At 42.2% G+C, this 14312-nt stretch overlaps 1 protein-coding gene across 2 annotated transcripts; it reads left to right on the top strand.

The window, feature by feature from the left end:
* Positions 1 to 6469: 6469 nt before the first annotated feature.
* On the top strand, positions 6470 to 13960 carry Mmp7 (matrix metallopeptidase 7). 2 transcript variants are annotated; one of them, XM_021173153.1, is made up of 6 exons: positions 6470 to 6616; positions 9535 to 9761; positions 9847 to 9995; positions 10471 to 10599; positions 11989 to 12150; positions 13713 to 13960. In XM_021173153.1, the coding sequence occupies exons 1-6, from the start codon at positions 6509 to 6511 to the stop codon at positions 13733 to 13735; spliced, it is 798 nt and encodes a 265-aa protein (XP_021028812.1). In that variant the 5' UTR covers positions 6470 to 6508; the 3' UTR covers positions 13736 to 13960. The 2 variants fall into 2 exon arrangements, with proteins under 2 accessions (XP_021028812.1, XP_021028813.1); XM_021173154.1 differs by lacking the exon at positions 6470 to 6616 and adding an exon at positions 6721 to 6761.
* The last annotated feature ends 352 nt before the right edge of the window (positions 13961 to 14312 follow it).

Raw genomic sequence — 14312 nt, forward strand, 5'->3', positions numbered from 1 at the left:
CTTTTCTGGGACTGTGGGCAAGGAGAAGCAGAATTGTTAGCTACCTTGTTTTGCCTTCTTCCTCTGAGAGTCGGGAATGCCTACAGCAGAAGGGCACTCTGAGGTGGGGCTATGATTACACAAACCCTCCTTTCCACCTGCTTCCTCTCACTTCCCCTTTCTGTTCCTTTCTCTTCCAGTTTCCCATTCTGAAACTTACCATCTACTGATGTATGAGCCTCAGGGCCATAGTGGCTGCATCTACAGGCTTGGGACAATGGTGGCTGTGCCTAGAGGCAAGGTGAATGGAACTGTTCCCACCTCCTTTGTAAGAAACTTCAAGGAGCTTCTGTTACCACTTTGTCCAGAGCCTCTCACCAAAACATAGTGGACTGGCCAATGACTCCAGAGGACTCCTACTGTCTTTCTGCCCTTTGTCTCAAGCCGCCTCCTGATGTGGGACATTTCTAGACATTTAGAACGTGGTGCCTTGTGTCACTTGTCCTAACATCTGGCTTGACAGGTTTGGGTCTTTAGACTTGTTTTCCTATATCTGTTCTGTTGTCCACACCATGTACTCAGAGAGCTTCCTGCTAACATCTGTGCTCTCCTTGTTTACAGAGGGAATAGACAAGGAGACTCCTTTGCTAACTGTAATATTTAAAGCAGTTACTTCCTAAAGTTTCAAAGAACATAGCATTAACAATTTCAATAAAGATTATTAGGACACATGTATTCCAACATTTTCTATTTCTTCTATATTTGTCATATTTCCACACTAGGTTCAAAGATATGAAAGAAATAGAAAATTACATCACATAACTCCCAGAATAGGGGTGATGGCTCAGCAGTTCAGAGTACTGGCTACTCTTCAAAAGGACCTGAGTTCAATTCTTAGCACCCACAGTGACCCCGGAGATCCTACACCCTTCCTTCTGGCCTCTGAGGGCACTGCATACATGTGGTGCACAGATATTAATGGGGCCCACACACACACAGCTCCTGGAATAATAATAGCAACAACACTGATACTAGCTAACATGTGCTGGCCTCTTACTAGGTTCCCAAAACACAGTTCAGTCTTTTATGAACTTTGTTTCTTCATTAGCCCCCAGAAAAAAAAAAAATGCCCTCATTTTTCAGGTAAGGAATCTATATTTCAGAGAGGTTAAACATTGTGTCACTGTGAAACAGAAGGAACATGAAAACTCCTTTTTAACATAATACCCAGATGAATATGGTTGATTAAGAAAGCAAAAAACTCATATCAAGACAAAAGGAAACCCAGCAGATAAAGAGAGGCAGCTGCTGTGATATTGCTAAAGTTGCTTGACGATTTAAGCTTTGGTGTTCACAGCTGTGTAAACACACAAGCACACACGTGCTCCCATTCTGGGGAGACAGAGCCCTGGAGCTCACTGGCAAGCCAGCCTCCCCGTTCTGTGAATTTCAGGTTTGGTGAGAGACCCTGTCTAAAACAACATGGAGATAACAAGGGATTGAGTGCAGCACTCGACACTGTCATCTGCCCTCCATAACTACATGCACTCACATGCCAGCCACTCACAGGCCAGCCACTCACAGGCCAGCCACTGGCCTCTGCATCCCAATCACTCGGGTTAAGGATGTGTGCCACCACCAACTACCTGGAAGAGCTGCATTTAGGTGAAGTTTCAGGAATGGTCACAGTAAAAAAGAAAGGAGATAAAGATTACTAAGAGAAAGGGGAGCACGAAGATAGCTATTTGAAATGATGGAGCGTTCTGGAAATGAACACCTTAACCATAGGAGAGCATGGTGACATGTTAGTGTCATTGAACTGGACATTTTTAAATGGTAAAAGCAAGGTCAGGGTGAGAGAGATGCTCCATAGGTAAAGGTGCTTGCTGCCAAGCTTGACCACCTGGTTCTATACCCTGGGCCTATTTGGTAGAACCAATTCCCATAGAAATAAATACTGTAATTTAAAAGGTTAAAATGGAGCTAGAGAGATTGCTCAGTGGTTAAGAACACTGGCTGCTCTTGCAGCAATTCCTACCACCCACACCATGGCTCACAACCATCTGTAACTCCAGTTCCAGGAAATCCAATACCTATTTCTGGCCTCATGGGCTCCAGGCTCATACATCGTGCTCAGATATACACTTGGGCAAATCTGTCATACATATAAAAAATAAAAAATAAGTGTCTTAAAATGTTAAAGGTTAAAATGGCAGACTTTACATTATGTCATTTTACACACCCACAAGCTGGTTTTCCTCCCTTAACACTGAGTTCCTTATAGCCTGTGTCTGCATAGTGTCCTCCTTGTGAGTTCCTTATAGCCTGTGTCTGCATAGTGTCCTGCTTGTGAGTTCCTTATAGCCTGTGTCTGCATAGTGTCGTGCTTATGAGTTCTGGACATGACTTCCCAGCTGAACTCTCAAAGTCAAGACCCAATGTTGACACCAATGACTAAGACACGGCCAATCTCTCTTTCCCTGGTAATGGCCACCCTTGTCCCTTCTTCTACAAGTCTTATCCCAACATTAGGCTCAGATCACCTCCAATTCTTTCTTCCTTGATCCTGAACTGGCCAGCTCCCAAGTTTTTGTTCTATTTTCTTTGCTCTAAATCCTGGCCTTTCTTTCTTTTCTTTTCTCTTCTTTCTTCCTTTCTCTCTCTCTCTCTCTCTCTCTCTCTCTCTCTCTCTCTCTCTCTCTCTCTCTCTCCCTCCCTTCCTTCCTTCCTTTTCTTTCTTTCATTTTAAACAACAGTTCTTTATTCTATAATTTCAGGTATGCAGCAGACCAACAATGTTCCCTGAAATTTAGCACTGGCATTCAATACAAGCCTCAACACTGTAGTTCTAATGGGTTTCCTTAGAAGTCACTTTATAAAGCCTTGCTCAAGAAAGAGAGAGAGAGAGAGAGAAAGAGAGAGAGAGAGAGAGAGAGAGAGAGAGAGAGAGAGAGAGAAAGAGAGAGAGAGAGAGAGAGAGAGAGAGAGAGAGAGAGAGAGAGGTGGTGTGTGTGTGTTTTAAGTACCAGTAACATAGTAGCCAACAATGGTTTTGTTTCGTCATTGTCACAGGCAAACATACACATTCTTCCTTTGTGCTTGATCCTGTAAAATAGGTGCTACACTTGGCCTTGTGGTACAACATTTATAACTATAATTCACCAATAAAAAGTTGAAGCCATTAAGAAGAACTTAATAGCAACTACCAGAGGACAATTAAATCTGGAAAACTGCAGACTGTGAAGTGAATTGGAAAGGACACTGAGACACACAGTATAGTAAACGCTTGCTCCAGAGGAAGTGAAACGGGAACTTCTCTTGTGCTATGGAAGGATTCCCTAAGCTTCTCCAAGCCTACTTTCTCTCTGATGTTTCCTTTCCATACTGCAGAGCATTGTGGATAGTGTCCCTCTGTGCATTGCCAGAGGGGATGCCTGAGCATGACACCTGGTCCTAGTACTGGTGGACAGTTCTGCAAGTTCTCTCTCCAGTATGTTGTGTTAAAACTGTGTTCCTTGCAAACTCACTAAGCAGCTGGATGTGATCTGTGTTCAGAAGACTGAGGAGGCTTCTTTTCAGAAAGTGGATCTTTTTACCAGAGGAACTCCTCAAGGAATGCCAAGAACAGGCTAAGGAATACCCCCAGAACATTTGCTAGAGAAATTTGGTTCTCCAGAGAAAAGTCACTAAATTTGGCAAGAAATTTCTCAGCAGTGTCTCTCTTAGATTGATTTTTTGTTTGGTTTTTGGTTTTGTTTTGTTTTGTTTTGTTTTGTTTGTATCTCTCTTTCCACTATCCATAAATGAGTCTAGCCTGCAAAGTGTCATATAGTCTCTGTCTAAGCAGGTCCTCCTTCCTGAGAATGGTTCAGGGAGCTGCCAACCCTGAGTAGTAGCCACTTCCTAAAATGAACTAGGTGAATTAAGCTGGGTCTTTGGTGGTTTGGATGGATCAGGCACTAAGAGGTCAGGAACTGCAAAGTAAATTCCCACACTGGATGCCACCAGCCTCTTACCTATCCCTTCACCTGTGGAAGGTATGTCCCCAGTGGTGATTCTGAAGGTGAAAGTGGGCTTGTCTGTTTGCATATTGACTCTTTTCATGTTCATAACAGAATGTTCTTGATCTTCAGCCATATTCATACAGTACCTGAATTGATGTTTTTCAGGGCTAAGCTGTTAACCTCCCCTACAAACCAAAGGTCCTGCTGTCCTCCCTCCAGCAGCAGGGTGTCAAGAGTGATGCAGGCCTTGTGTGGGACAGGTGGTGAGAAGGAATATCTGGGCAGAGCAAGGAGAGACGTGCTGCGCTGGCTCCTGGTTCTCAGCTCTCAGGAAGAGCTCATCTGCAGAGCCTGTGCTGCCATTCACATTGCTGCCTGCCTCCCTACTGTGGAGGCACAGGCAGGGCAGAGCTAAAGCCTGGTTTCCTGGCATGCCTTGCATCCTTCCTCTGTTCTACTTATCTCAGTGAGGGTTTAGTTCACCCTGGCTGTCTTAGTAATGATTTCTCGTCTAGCTCTGGTGGTCCTCAGCAGAGTTGTCTTTTCTGCTACAATCCATCTTCAGTACAGCACTAGCATTTTCTCAATCCAAAGCCAGCTGCAGTTCTTTCTTCTTTCAGAAGGATGAAGTCCAAACTCCCTGCACCCAAGGCTAGAAAGCTTTCCAGACTGATTACAAATAGCATGCTCGCACTCTTTCCTCCATCCATAGGGCTCACTCCTGGTGTGAGAACATTCTAAACTTTCAGACACGTGTGTGATGACATGTATTAAATCATTACAATGCCAGAGCAATTTATTGTTCCTTAAAAATCCTCTGTGCTCTGTAGTTCAACTCTAGGCCACCCTTTCTCCACCGTGTGGCTGTAACCACCGATCTGCCTGCTGCCTTCTCAGACTGAATGGCATCTAGTCAGAATCAAGTTTTAACCCTTTCCTGTTGGCCTTTCACTTAGCAGCACTCATTTAAGGCTCTTCCTTGCCTTCTCACCACTCTCTTACTTTTAGTGCTGAATAATCCCTTGCATGGCTTACCATAGTCTGTCCAGCCATTCCCACTCCAAAAGACATCTTGACTGTTCTCAAGTTTTAAACAGTGTAAATAGAAGTGTTATAAGTATGCACTTGCAGCTCTTATATGGACTTAAATTTTCATTTCTTCTATGGCTAGGAAAGAGTATATTTGGGTAGCCAGAGATTTAGTTGTGGGCATGCCAGACTGTATTCCTAAGTAACTGTTCCCAGTATATCTTGCCTTTACTGTTGCATGCTCAGGATTTGAAGCATTTTTGATGGGTTTTAATTGGCTTGTTGCTATTTAAATTCACATTTCCCTGGTAAGTGTAATGGGGAATCATTTTATGTTTACTTAGCATTTGTCTCTTCTGGCAAATTATCTGTTTGGGTCCTTGGTGCATTTTTTAAAATCAGATTATGTGTGTTCTTGTGTTTAGGAGTTCTGTATATAGTTTTAAAAATAGTCTTTCATTGCATGCATTTTCTCCCAGCCTGTGGCTTGTCTTGTTATCTGAGATAAGAAAAGATCCAAGATTTTACTCTGAAACACTGATCAATGAACATCTCATAGCACTGTGGTTACCTGATACAGGTTACATCTATAAATACTCATTTATTGTACAGACATAAGTTATGCAGGGCTCTTCTTGAAGATTTGGTGGAAGTCCTTAATTGAAGAAAATTAGGAATAGCATTACCCAGTGAGAAAAGAAACCACCTGATTAAAGGATACTCAACAGTGTGACTCAGATAGGAGGCTGTGAGACCGGAGGCTAGAGGCTAGACCTGCAGTAGCCGCTACACAGCACCTGCGCCTGCAATGCCTGTCTCTCTCCTTTATAAAGAATTATGAAACACTAGCAATGCTCCAGGTCCTCCTTCTTCCTTTTCTCTTCCCTTCCTTCTTTCCTCTTTCCTTTCCTATTTTAATCATTATACCCCCTATGCAGCCCATGATCTGGCTATGTAGCCACTATGTGGCCACAAACTTGCGGTCCTCCTGCCTCCGCAACCTCCTGAATTCTGGATCCCAGGCATGACTCATCTATACATTCATCTATAAATCAGCTTGGTGCGGCAATCTTCTTTCTTGGCATTGGTAGTGTTGTGGCACCTGCTCAGTGATGCTGGCTGTAACTTATGCTCTGTTCCACATGTTATAAATGTTTAGTAAAATCCTTGTAAGATACAGAATACAATGACAGATCCAAAACTTTGACATTGATAAGACTTGAGAGAGTAGTAATTTGATTCCAAAAATAAGACAAGTTTTCTTGTGGATTCAGCATGGCGGGGAGGGGGTCCTCTAAAAGATAAATGCCATGTGTTCCTCCTGCCAATATAAAAACACAATACTTCCTCATTGTTGCTAAATTCAAAAAAGAAAGAAAGTGTGCAAATGAGTCACCTATTTCCACATTCAGGGCTGAGAAGCGATATAAATTTCTCCAGCCCCTATCAGGAAACATCAAAGTAGCTCTGAGAACAATCGCCTGTTAGTGGCAGCTATGCAGCTCACCCTGTTCTGCTTTGTGTGCCTGCTGCCAGGCCACCTGGCTCTGCCACTGTCCCAGGAAGCTGGAGATGAGAGCGCACATCAGTGGGAACAGGCTCAGGTATATCTTTCTCTCACTCGGGGTTCTCTGGCCTCACGGCCAATATTCCACATGCGGTTTTGAATGATTTGTCCTTTGGTGCTTGCGTGGCAGTAAATATTCTTGGGCAGAATGTTCCTGGTTAGAAAAGCAGTTCATGCTCTCTGTGAGTAGCCATCCAAGCCTTCCTAAACTCTCGTTGAATGCCAGCTCCTTTCTGCTCTCTAGCATGTCATTTCATTTCTGGCCTTAGATTTTCCAATTCAGAAACTGGAGAATATAATAATGATATCACCAAGTGGAGAGATTATAACATACTTAATGCAGTATTGAGATCTCATCCATGCTCAGGGAATGGAAGTGTTATTATTGTTTATTGCAACTTGCAATTATTTTCATGAACTGTACTGAACTGGACGTCTAAGGATGAAGTCTCACAGTGAAGAGACCTATAGTCAGAAAGTGCAGAGAGAAGGTGTAACATTCTTGCATGTGCAATAGAAGCTAAAACACATCTATGTTCTAGCCCATGGGGTTATACTAGCAGAACATAACATGATGATAGAAGCTCACATGTGCAGTTGTTACAGACCATAGGAATGAAGTATAGAGTGTGTCATCTGATCACTAGCGCTAGCCTGAATAGAGCTCAGTCGCCTTGACTCACATTCTTGCTACCAAAATAGAGACAGAAATCAAGATAAGCTTTTCTAGCTCAGAAATCAGGCTTCTTCGGATAAATTGTTATTTGGTAAAATTGGATAATGACTGATAAGCTTTAAGCATTAGAAAAATAGAGCTATACTTCACATTCAGTTTGACTTTTTAAAGATTGATAAAGTAGAGTCAATCACAAACTTATAGCTGGTTTCTACCTTACCAAATAGCATTTTTAGGAGTTTTGATTCAGTTTTCTCCAGGATGCTGTTACAAGGGTTTTTAGGCCCTTTGCTTAGCACACAGATTGTCTAAAAGAAGAAGGGTCATTGTGTATTTGAGCCCAACCTGAGCTACATGATGAGTTCCAGACTAGCCTGTGCTACAGAGCAAGGTCTATCTCAAATCAAAACCAGGAGTAGAAAAGAATGCAAACGTGTCATCCAAAGAGTGTCTCATTGAAGTCCACAGCTCTAGGAGGGATACAATGTTTGTTGTTTGTTTGTTTGTTTGTTTGTCTTAAAGAATTTGTTTGTGATTATTATGAGTGAGTAATAAGAATTTGTAGTATTGAATGAAACACCATGGCAACAGGTAAGAGAACATCGTGTTAGTCAATTTGCTTTGTTAAAATGAAGAGTCATGGGAGGTTTTCAGCCAGTGCCAGGCGCTCTAATACTGACAGCAAATGACTGAGCAGATGGTAAGCCATTCAATAATCTTCCCACTGCACAGACTTTTAGCCTGTATACTTTTCCTAAGGAAACTTCCTTGGAAGTGGATTACAGACACCTGGGGCAATTTCTTTCTGCAGCTTCACCTCTCTAAGCTGTGTGTCTTCATATAAAACAGATGTGTTGCTGGGCAATGGTTGTGTACCTTTAATCCCAGCACTTGGGAGGCAGAGGCAGTAAATGTGTGCCTGCCCCTAGGAAGGGTCTTTAATGCCTGCATAAATTGCTCTTGTCAATTGTCTTGCCTCTTCATATTCTGGTTGAAGATCTTCCATTCCATTACCAGACCCCAGGATACTTGGGGATCCAGTTATGCTTGGGGAGATCTGGGGTTCTGTTTTATTCTGACACCTCCTATATGGGCTATGCTAACTGCAGAATGGGCTGAGGGGAGAAAGAGGGAAAAGGAAAAAGGGACTACAGATAAGGAGTCTCCAGACCAGGTCTGCTGCGGACTCAGTGTGTGAACCTGAACAAAGAAGCATATGGATGGTATGAGATGTGGTCTCTTCCTGGACTGTTAAGTCAGACTGGTTAAACTAACAATCACCTGACTTCTTCTCCCTATGGAATTAATAATAACCAGATGGCAGCAGCTCTTGTATGGCTAGTGAACCTCACATCGCCCCATAGGGTCTAACTACGTCTAACAAACTAACTCTCTCTCTCTCTCTCTCTGTTTGTGTGTGTGTGTGTGTGTCTCTGTCTCTCTGTATGTATGTGTGTATAAGTGTGTATGTATGTGTGGTTTTATGTATATGTGGCTGTATGCATGTTTGTGTATGTGTATGTATGTGTATGTGTGTTTGTATGTGTACATGTGTTTATGTTTGTATGTATATGTGAGTCTGTGTGTGAGTATGTGTATGAATGTGTTTGTGTGTATGTGTATATATGTGTGAGTATGCAAGTGTGTTCATATATGAGTATGTGCATGTGTATTGTGTACATGTATGTATAGTGTATGCATGTGCATATATATATATATATATATATATATATATATACTGTGTATTGTGAGTATGTACATGCTTGTGCATGTATGTGTGTATGTGTGAGTGTGTGTGTTTGTTTGTGTGTGTCTGTGTGTAGGCCATAGTTTGATACTGGGCATCTTTAGTGATCCTCCTGTCTCTCCCTCCCTGACATTGGAGTTGCAGAAGCACCCAATTCTTAACATAGGTTCTGGGAATCAAACTCAGATTTTTGAGGTAAGCTCTTCTCTGACTAAGACATTTCCCCAACCTTTGTTGTGCTTGCTGAAGACACACTGACACTTCTAACTGCTCTAAAAATAAGAGCAAGTTTTAGAAAGTGGGTGGTGTGTTTATCCTCCAGGTATGCACGGAGAATACAGTATGCTATGACATTCTTCTCTCTGTCTTATGCAATAGCATAATATTCCATCTCCCCTCATCAGTAATACTTGCTTTACTCCATAATTGCAAAACAATTCTGTCTTCAAATTACTATCTAAATCCATAACAACATCACGTATAAGGGACATAGATTTTCAAATAAAAGATTTTTTTGCTCTCTGTCTACCAGAATTATCTTAGAAAATTTTACCCTCACGACTCTAAAACAAAGAAGGTCAATAGTCTAGTGGACAACCTCAAGGAAATGCAGAAGTTCTTTGGCCTGCCCATGACTGGAAAACTATCCCCCTACATCATGGAAATAATGCAGAAACCTAGGTGTGGAGTGCCAGATGTTGCAGAATACTCACTAATGCCAAACAGTCCAAAATGGCATTCCAGAATTGTCACCTACAGGTGAGGCTCATTTTAGCTCATTCTGGTGGAGGCAACAAAACCCTTTTCCTGAGAACACAAACACTGAATTCTTGTGTGCCTTCAGAATTGTATCCTATACTTCAGACTTACCTCGGATCTTAGTGGATCAAATCGTGAAAAAAGCTCTCAGAATGTGGAGTATGCAGATCCCACTGAACTTCAAGAGGGTTAGTTGGGGGACTGCGGATATCATAATTGGCTTCGCAAGGGGAGGTAAGAATGGCTCCTTCAGGCTAATCCTGTGTGCTGTTTATATTATTGTTCTCCTTTCAAAATTTAAGTCCTTTCATGAGCACTCAAGTCAGCTTTTATTGGTGAAACATATGTTTAACTTATGGGAGAGGCTTTGATTTCTATTTTCAGTATCACACCCATGCGCACACACGCGCGCGCACACACAAACACACACACACACACACACACACACACACACACATTAAGATCCTGAATCCAGTGAGCCTTCAGTATACATTGGTCGACAATGATAATCAGAGGATCTAATAAAAGCCAGATGCCTGGACCAGATTCACAGCCAGCTCATTCTCTGTGTTAAACTGACTATTGGTACCAAGAGGGTCAACCAATTGAACTGGCTTCTTTCTCCAATATTCATAATCACATGATTATGGAGAGAGTAGAAGGCCAAGAAAAACCAAGACACTGATAGTAATTACTGGGTGCTTTGCAGATCATGGAGACAACTTCCCATTTGATGGGCCAGGGAACACTCTGGGTCATGCCTTCGCACCTGGGCCAGGCCTAGGCGGAGATGCTCACTTTGACAAGGATGAGTACTGGACTGATGGTGAGGACGAAGGTACAGTGTCCTATGTCTCTTCTATGATCATTGCTTTAATTATAATCATTAGAGGCACCTTAAATGTCAAGTAATATACTAGATGCTTTAAATGTTTTATCTCATTTAATATTTTCTTTTTTTAATTTGTGTGTGGTGTATGTAGAGACCTACTTGTTAGGAAAAAACTGTCACATGTTGTCCTCTGACCTCCATATTTGTACTGTGACACAAGTATACATATAGGCACAGATTAAATAAAAATAAATAAATAAGATAAGATAAGATGGGGTGAGAGATGGAATGGGATGAGATAAGATAAAATAAGATATGAACCAGAAGAGCTGTCAAAGCAGTTAGCTGCCCCTACCTAGCCCAAAGCTAACATAAAGATCAAAGTTAAACTCATTAGCTATCTCAGAACTTGAGGCCACAAAGAACAGCTTCTAACTGACTACAAAATTAAAACCAACACTAACCATATGCAGTGAATTTAATTATGTCTTCCTTGGTAACCCAAGGAGATGGACATAGTTCTCACACCCAAGGCTCCCAAGAATGCTCTGGTCAGAACCTCTCCACAGAAGCTTCAACACAGAGATTTGAAGTAACTGGGTCATTCCCCAGTGCGCTCTGTTCCCTCCCCCACCCTCCCCACCCCTCCCCAACACCACACTTTGCCTTCCAGAAAAGCATATAATTCTTTCCCTGAATTCTGGTTTCATAAAGAACTACTGTAGACATTTTTTCTGTTCTCCTTTGGCTCCTTATCTGGGAGGTTGGTTTAGGGTATATGTTCTTAACCTTAGGTTACTCACTGAAGGACCAAAGTTTTTCCTATTTTAATTTGAATGTGACATGTCCCCATGAATGCCTGCAATTGCACACTTGGTTCCCAGTTGGTGGCACAGTTTAGGAAGGTTATGGAGCCTTTAGGGGGTGACATCTTGCTGGGGGAGGGCAGGCTTTGATGGATTATAGCACCCTACCTTGTGCTCCCTCCCTCTCTCTTCCTCCCTCCCTCCCTTCCTTCCTCCACCTTCCCCTGTACCTCCCCCTCCCTCCCCCACTCTCTGAGTCTCTCCCCTTGTGTGTATATGAAATATGATCTACAGATTGCTTTCCTGCCACCTGCTGTTGCCATAACTTCTTTGACATTATGGATTCCATCCCTCCAACAACATAAGCCAAAATAAACTCTTCCTTCAGTTGCTTAGGACATGGCATTTATCCCCACCTCGGAAAAGCAAACAATGCACTCTCCTTTCAGACTCCTCCTTTTGAAGGAAGTAACCAATAACTGAGGAAACCTGGGGACTAGGTAGTCTTTTGCATTATAATGTGATTGATTTATTACAGGCATTTATATAGTTATTTTAATATTTACCATATACATTTCCCTGACTGTAGGAGTGAACTTCCTGTTTGCTGCCACCCATGAATTTGGCCACTCTCTGGGTCTGAGTCACTCTTCTGTTCCCGGTACTGTGATGTACCCTACCTATCAAAGAGGCCATTCAGAAGACTTCAGTCTTACAAAGGACGACATTGCAGGCATTCAGAAGTTATATGGTAATAATCATGGTTTTCAAAAAGAGACTGTCGGGCTTGAAAGATGCCAGAAAATAGGGACTTGCCTGGAAAAACCACAGGAGGCCTGAAAACCTATGCAATAGGACAGCAGAATGCAAGATTAGCCTGTGTGAGGTCCTGAGGTGAAGCCCCAGCCTCACACTCCTGGAGGATGTTTATATTAAGCATATGAAGAGATACTCGTTTTATTTTTAATTGATTTCTACACACTCGTGTGTATGCATGCATGAGTGTGTAAGCTAACAAAGTACTACACATATGTAGGATCAGAGGACAATTAGCACATGTCAGTTCTCTCTACCTGCTGCATGACTCCCAGGGATTGCATGTGGATCATCAGGCAGGCAAATAAGCCGTTGTTCACTGGGCCATCTCACCAGCTGACATTTCATACTGTAAGCTTCATGAGTCCACATTGACATAGAGATGTTATCATCCTTCTTTGCTCAACCCAGACTCACTAAGAGAACCCCACCCCAGACATTATTCTTAGCTGGCCACTGCCAAGGAGTTGCCTACATTGTCAAAAGTGGCCCAGTTTCCCTGTTTTTATAAACATGCAGTGAAGTGGTCCCCACAGACAGCCACAACTGTCATAGTAACCACTGCCCATGAAACCTCCCAATGTTGTGTCCCAGTCTCCCTTTTGTTTTCATCAAATTCCAAAATCAGTGTTTTCAAACAGCAAGTGTCAGTATTTGCTTGATAAAACTCATTAGAAATAGTATTTTGAGAACAGAAGAAAAGGCATGATAAAAACCCATGTCCCTGGATAAAGATGAGGAAAAGAAGGTCCAGAGCTATGTGACTTCCAGGGAGCAATGGTGCCAAGCCAGGGCAGAATTGTCTTTCTGAATCTCCATCATTTCAAAGCAACATGGACTTGAGAATCCAGAATTACATACTCATCAAACTTGCCCAAAACTCTACTTCACACATAAATAAAAACAATGATCAGTGTCAAAAGATAATAGTCTTCAAATGATCAAAAGAGAGACCTGTACTCAGGAAAATTATTTCTACAGGAAAATAAATGGAAATCTGTGGAACCTAGAATTCACTCTGAACCAGCAGTTCCTACAATGTGTTCCTAGAACAGTTTGCAAAGGGGCTATTGCAGCAGTGCAGTATTACCAGCACTGCTTGCTGTACTTTAGATTTATATGAGTGCTGAACACATATTCAGGCAATTTGTCCTAAATTATAATTGTTTCTGAGGCAAGTTCTGTCTGTGTAATTCTTGCTGTCCTGAGCTTTCTCTGTAGACAAGACTGTCCTGAACTTTATATGTAGACCAGGCTAGCCTTAAATGTGCAGTGATGCCCTTCGCTGTTTTCCTGCTGCTGGTATCAGAAGCATGTGCCCCAACATACCACATCTAGCTAACCCAGATGGTTGCTGAGTTTTGGTGTTTTGGGTTGGTTTTCTTTTGGTTGATGCTAGGAATTGAACCTGGTACATTGGCTGTGTTTATATAGATGTAGAATGTTTCTTGTATGATTTATGATACACCTTAATGTTCTTCTTTTCTTTCTTAACAGGAAAGAGGAACACGCTATGGTAGATGCAGACAGTTCACAGAAACTGTCTGCACTCACTGGGTCCTCCATTGCATTCCTCAGTTGGCATGAACAAACGCCCTTCCTGAGCTGCACCTGTTTCCCTCTTCCTTGTACAGTGGATAAGTTTTGCACATCCCTCTGAGGGTCATCTTGACAGAATGATTCTGACTAATCTCAGGTAACATGAAGTTGATAAACATCAACAATAAATGTCACGTGCACAAATAACCCTGACGTTAGAATTGTGTCGTGAGAAGACTTTTTCAGTGACCAGGAAGTTACATTACACGATGAATCAAAGATGAAGTCAAAAACTAATTTAGACCTTATTTGAGGTTCTTCTGGTACATCTTCACCAAATGGAGCAGGTAGGCATGCCACTCGTTGTCAGTCAATGGTATGGCCTCAATTATGACCACTTCCTCTTGCTTTTGACCCAAATCCCCTCTCTCTGAGTCTTCTAGAAAACAAGTTCTTCTCACAGAATACCTGTGCTCCTGGGGACTTGGTTAGCACCAGCTCTAAGTTCCTGCCCCTGTACATCTCTTTTTTTTTTTTTTTTTTTTTTTTTTTTTTTTT

Source organism: Mus caroli, chromosome 9 (genome assembly GCF_900094665.2).
Source record: "Mus caroli chromosome 9, CAROLI_EIJ_v1.1, whole genome shotgun sequence".
Taxonomy (NCBI): domain Eukaryota; kingdom Metazoa; phylum Chordata; class Mammalia; order Rodentia; family Muridae; genus Mus; species Mus caroli.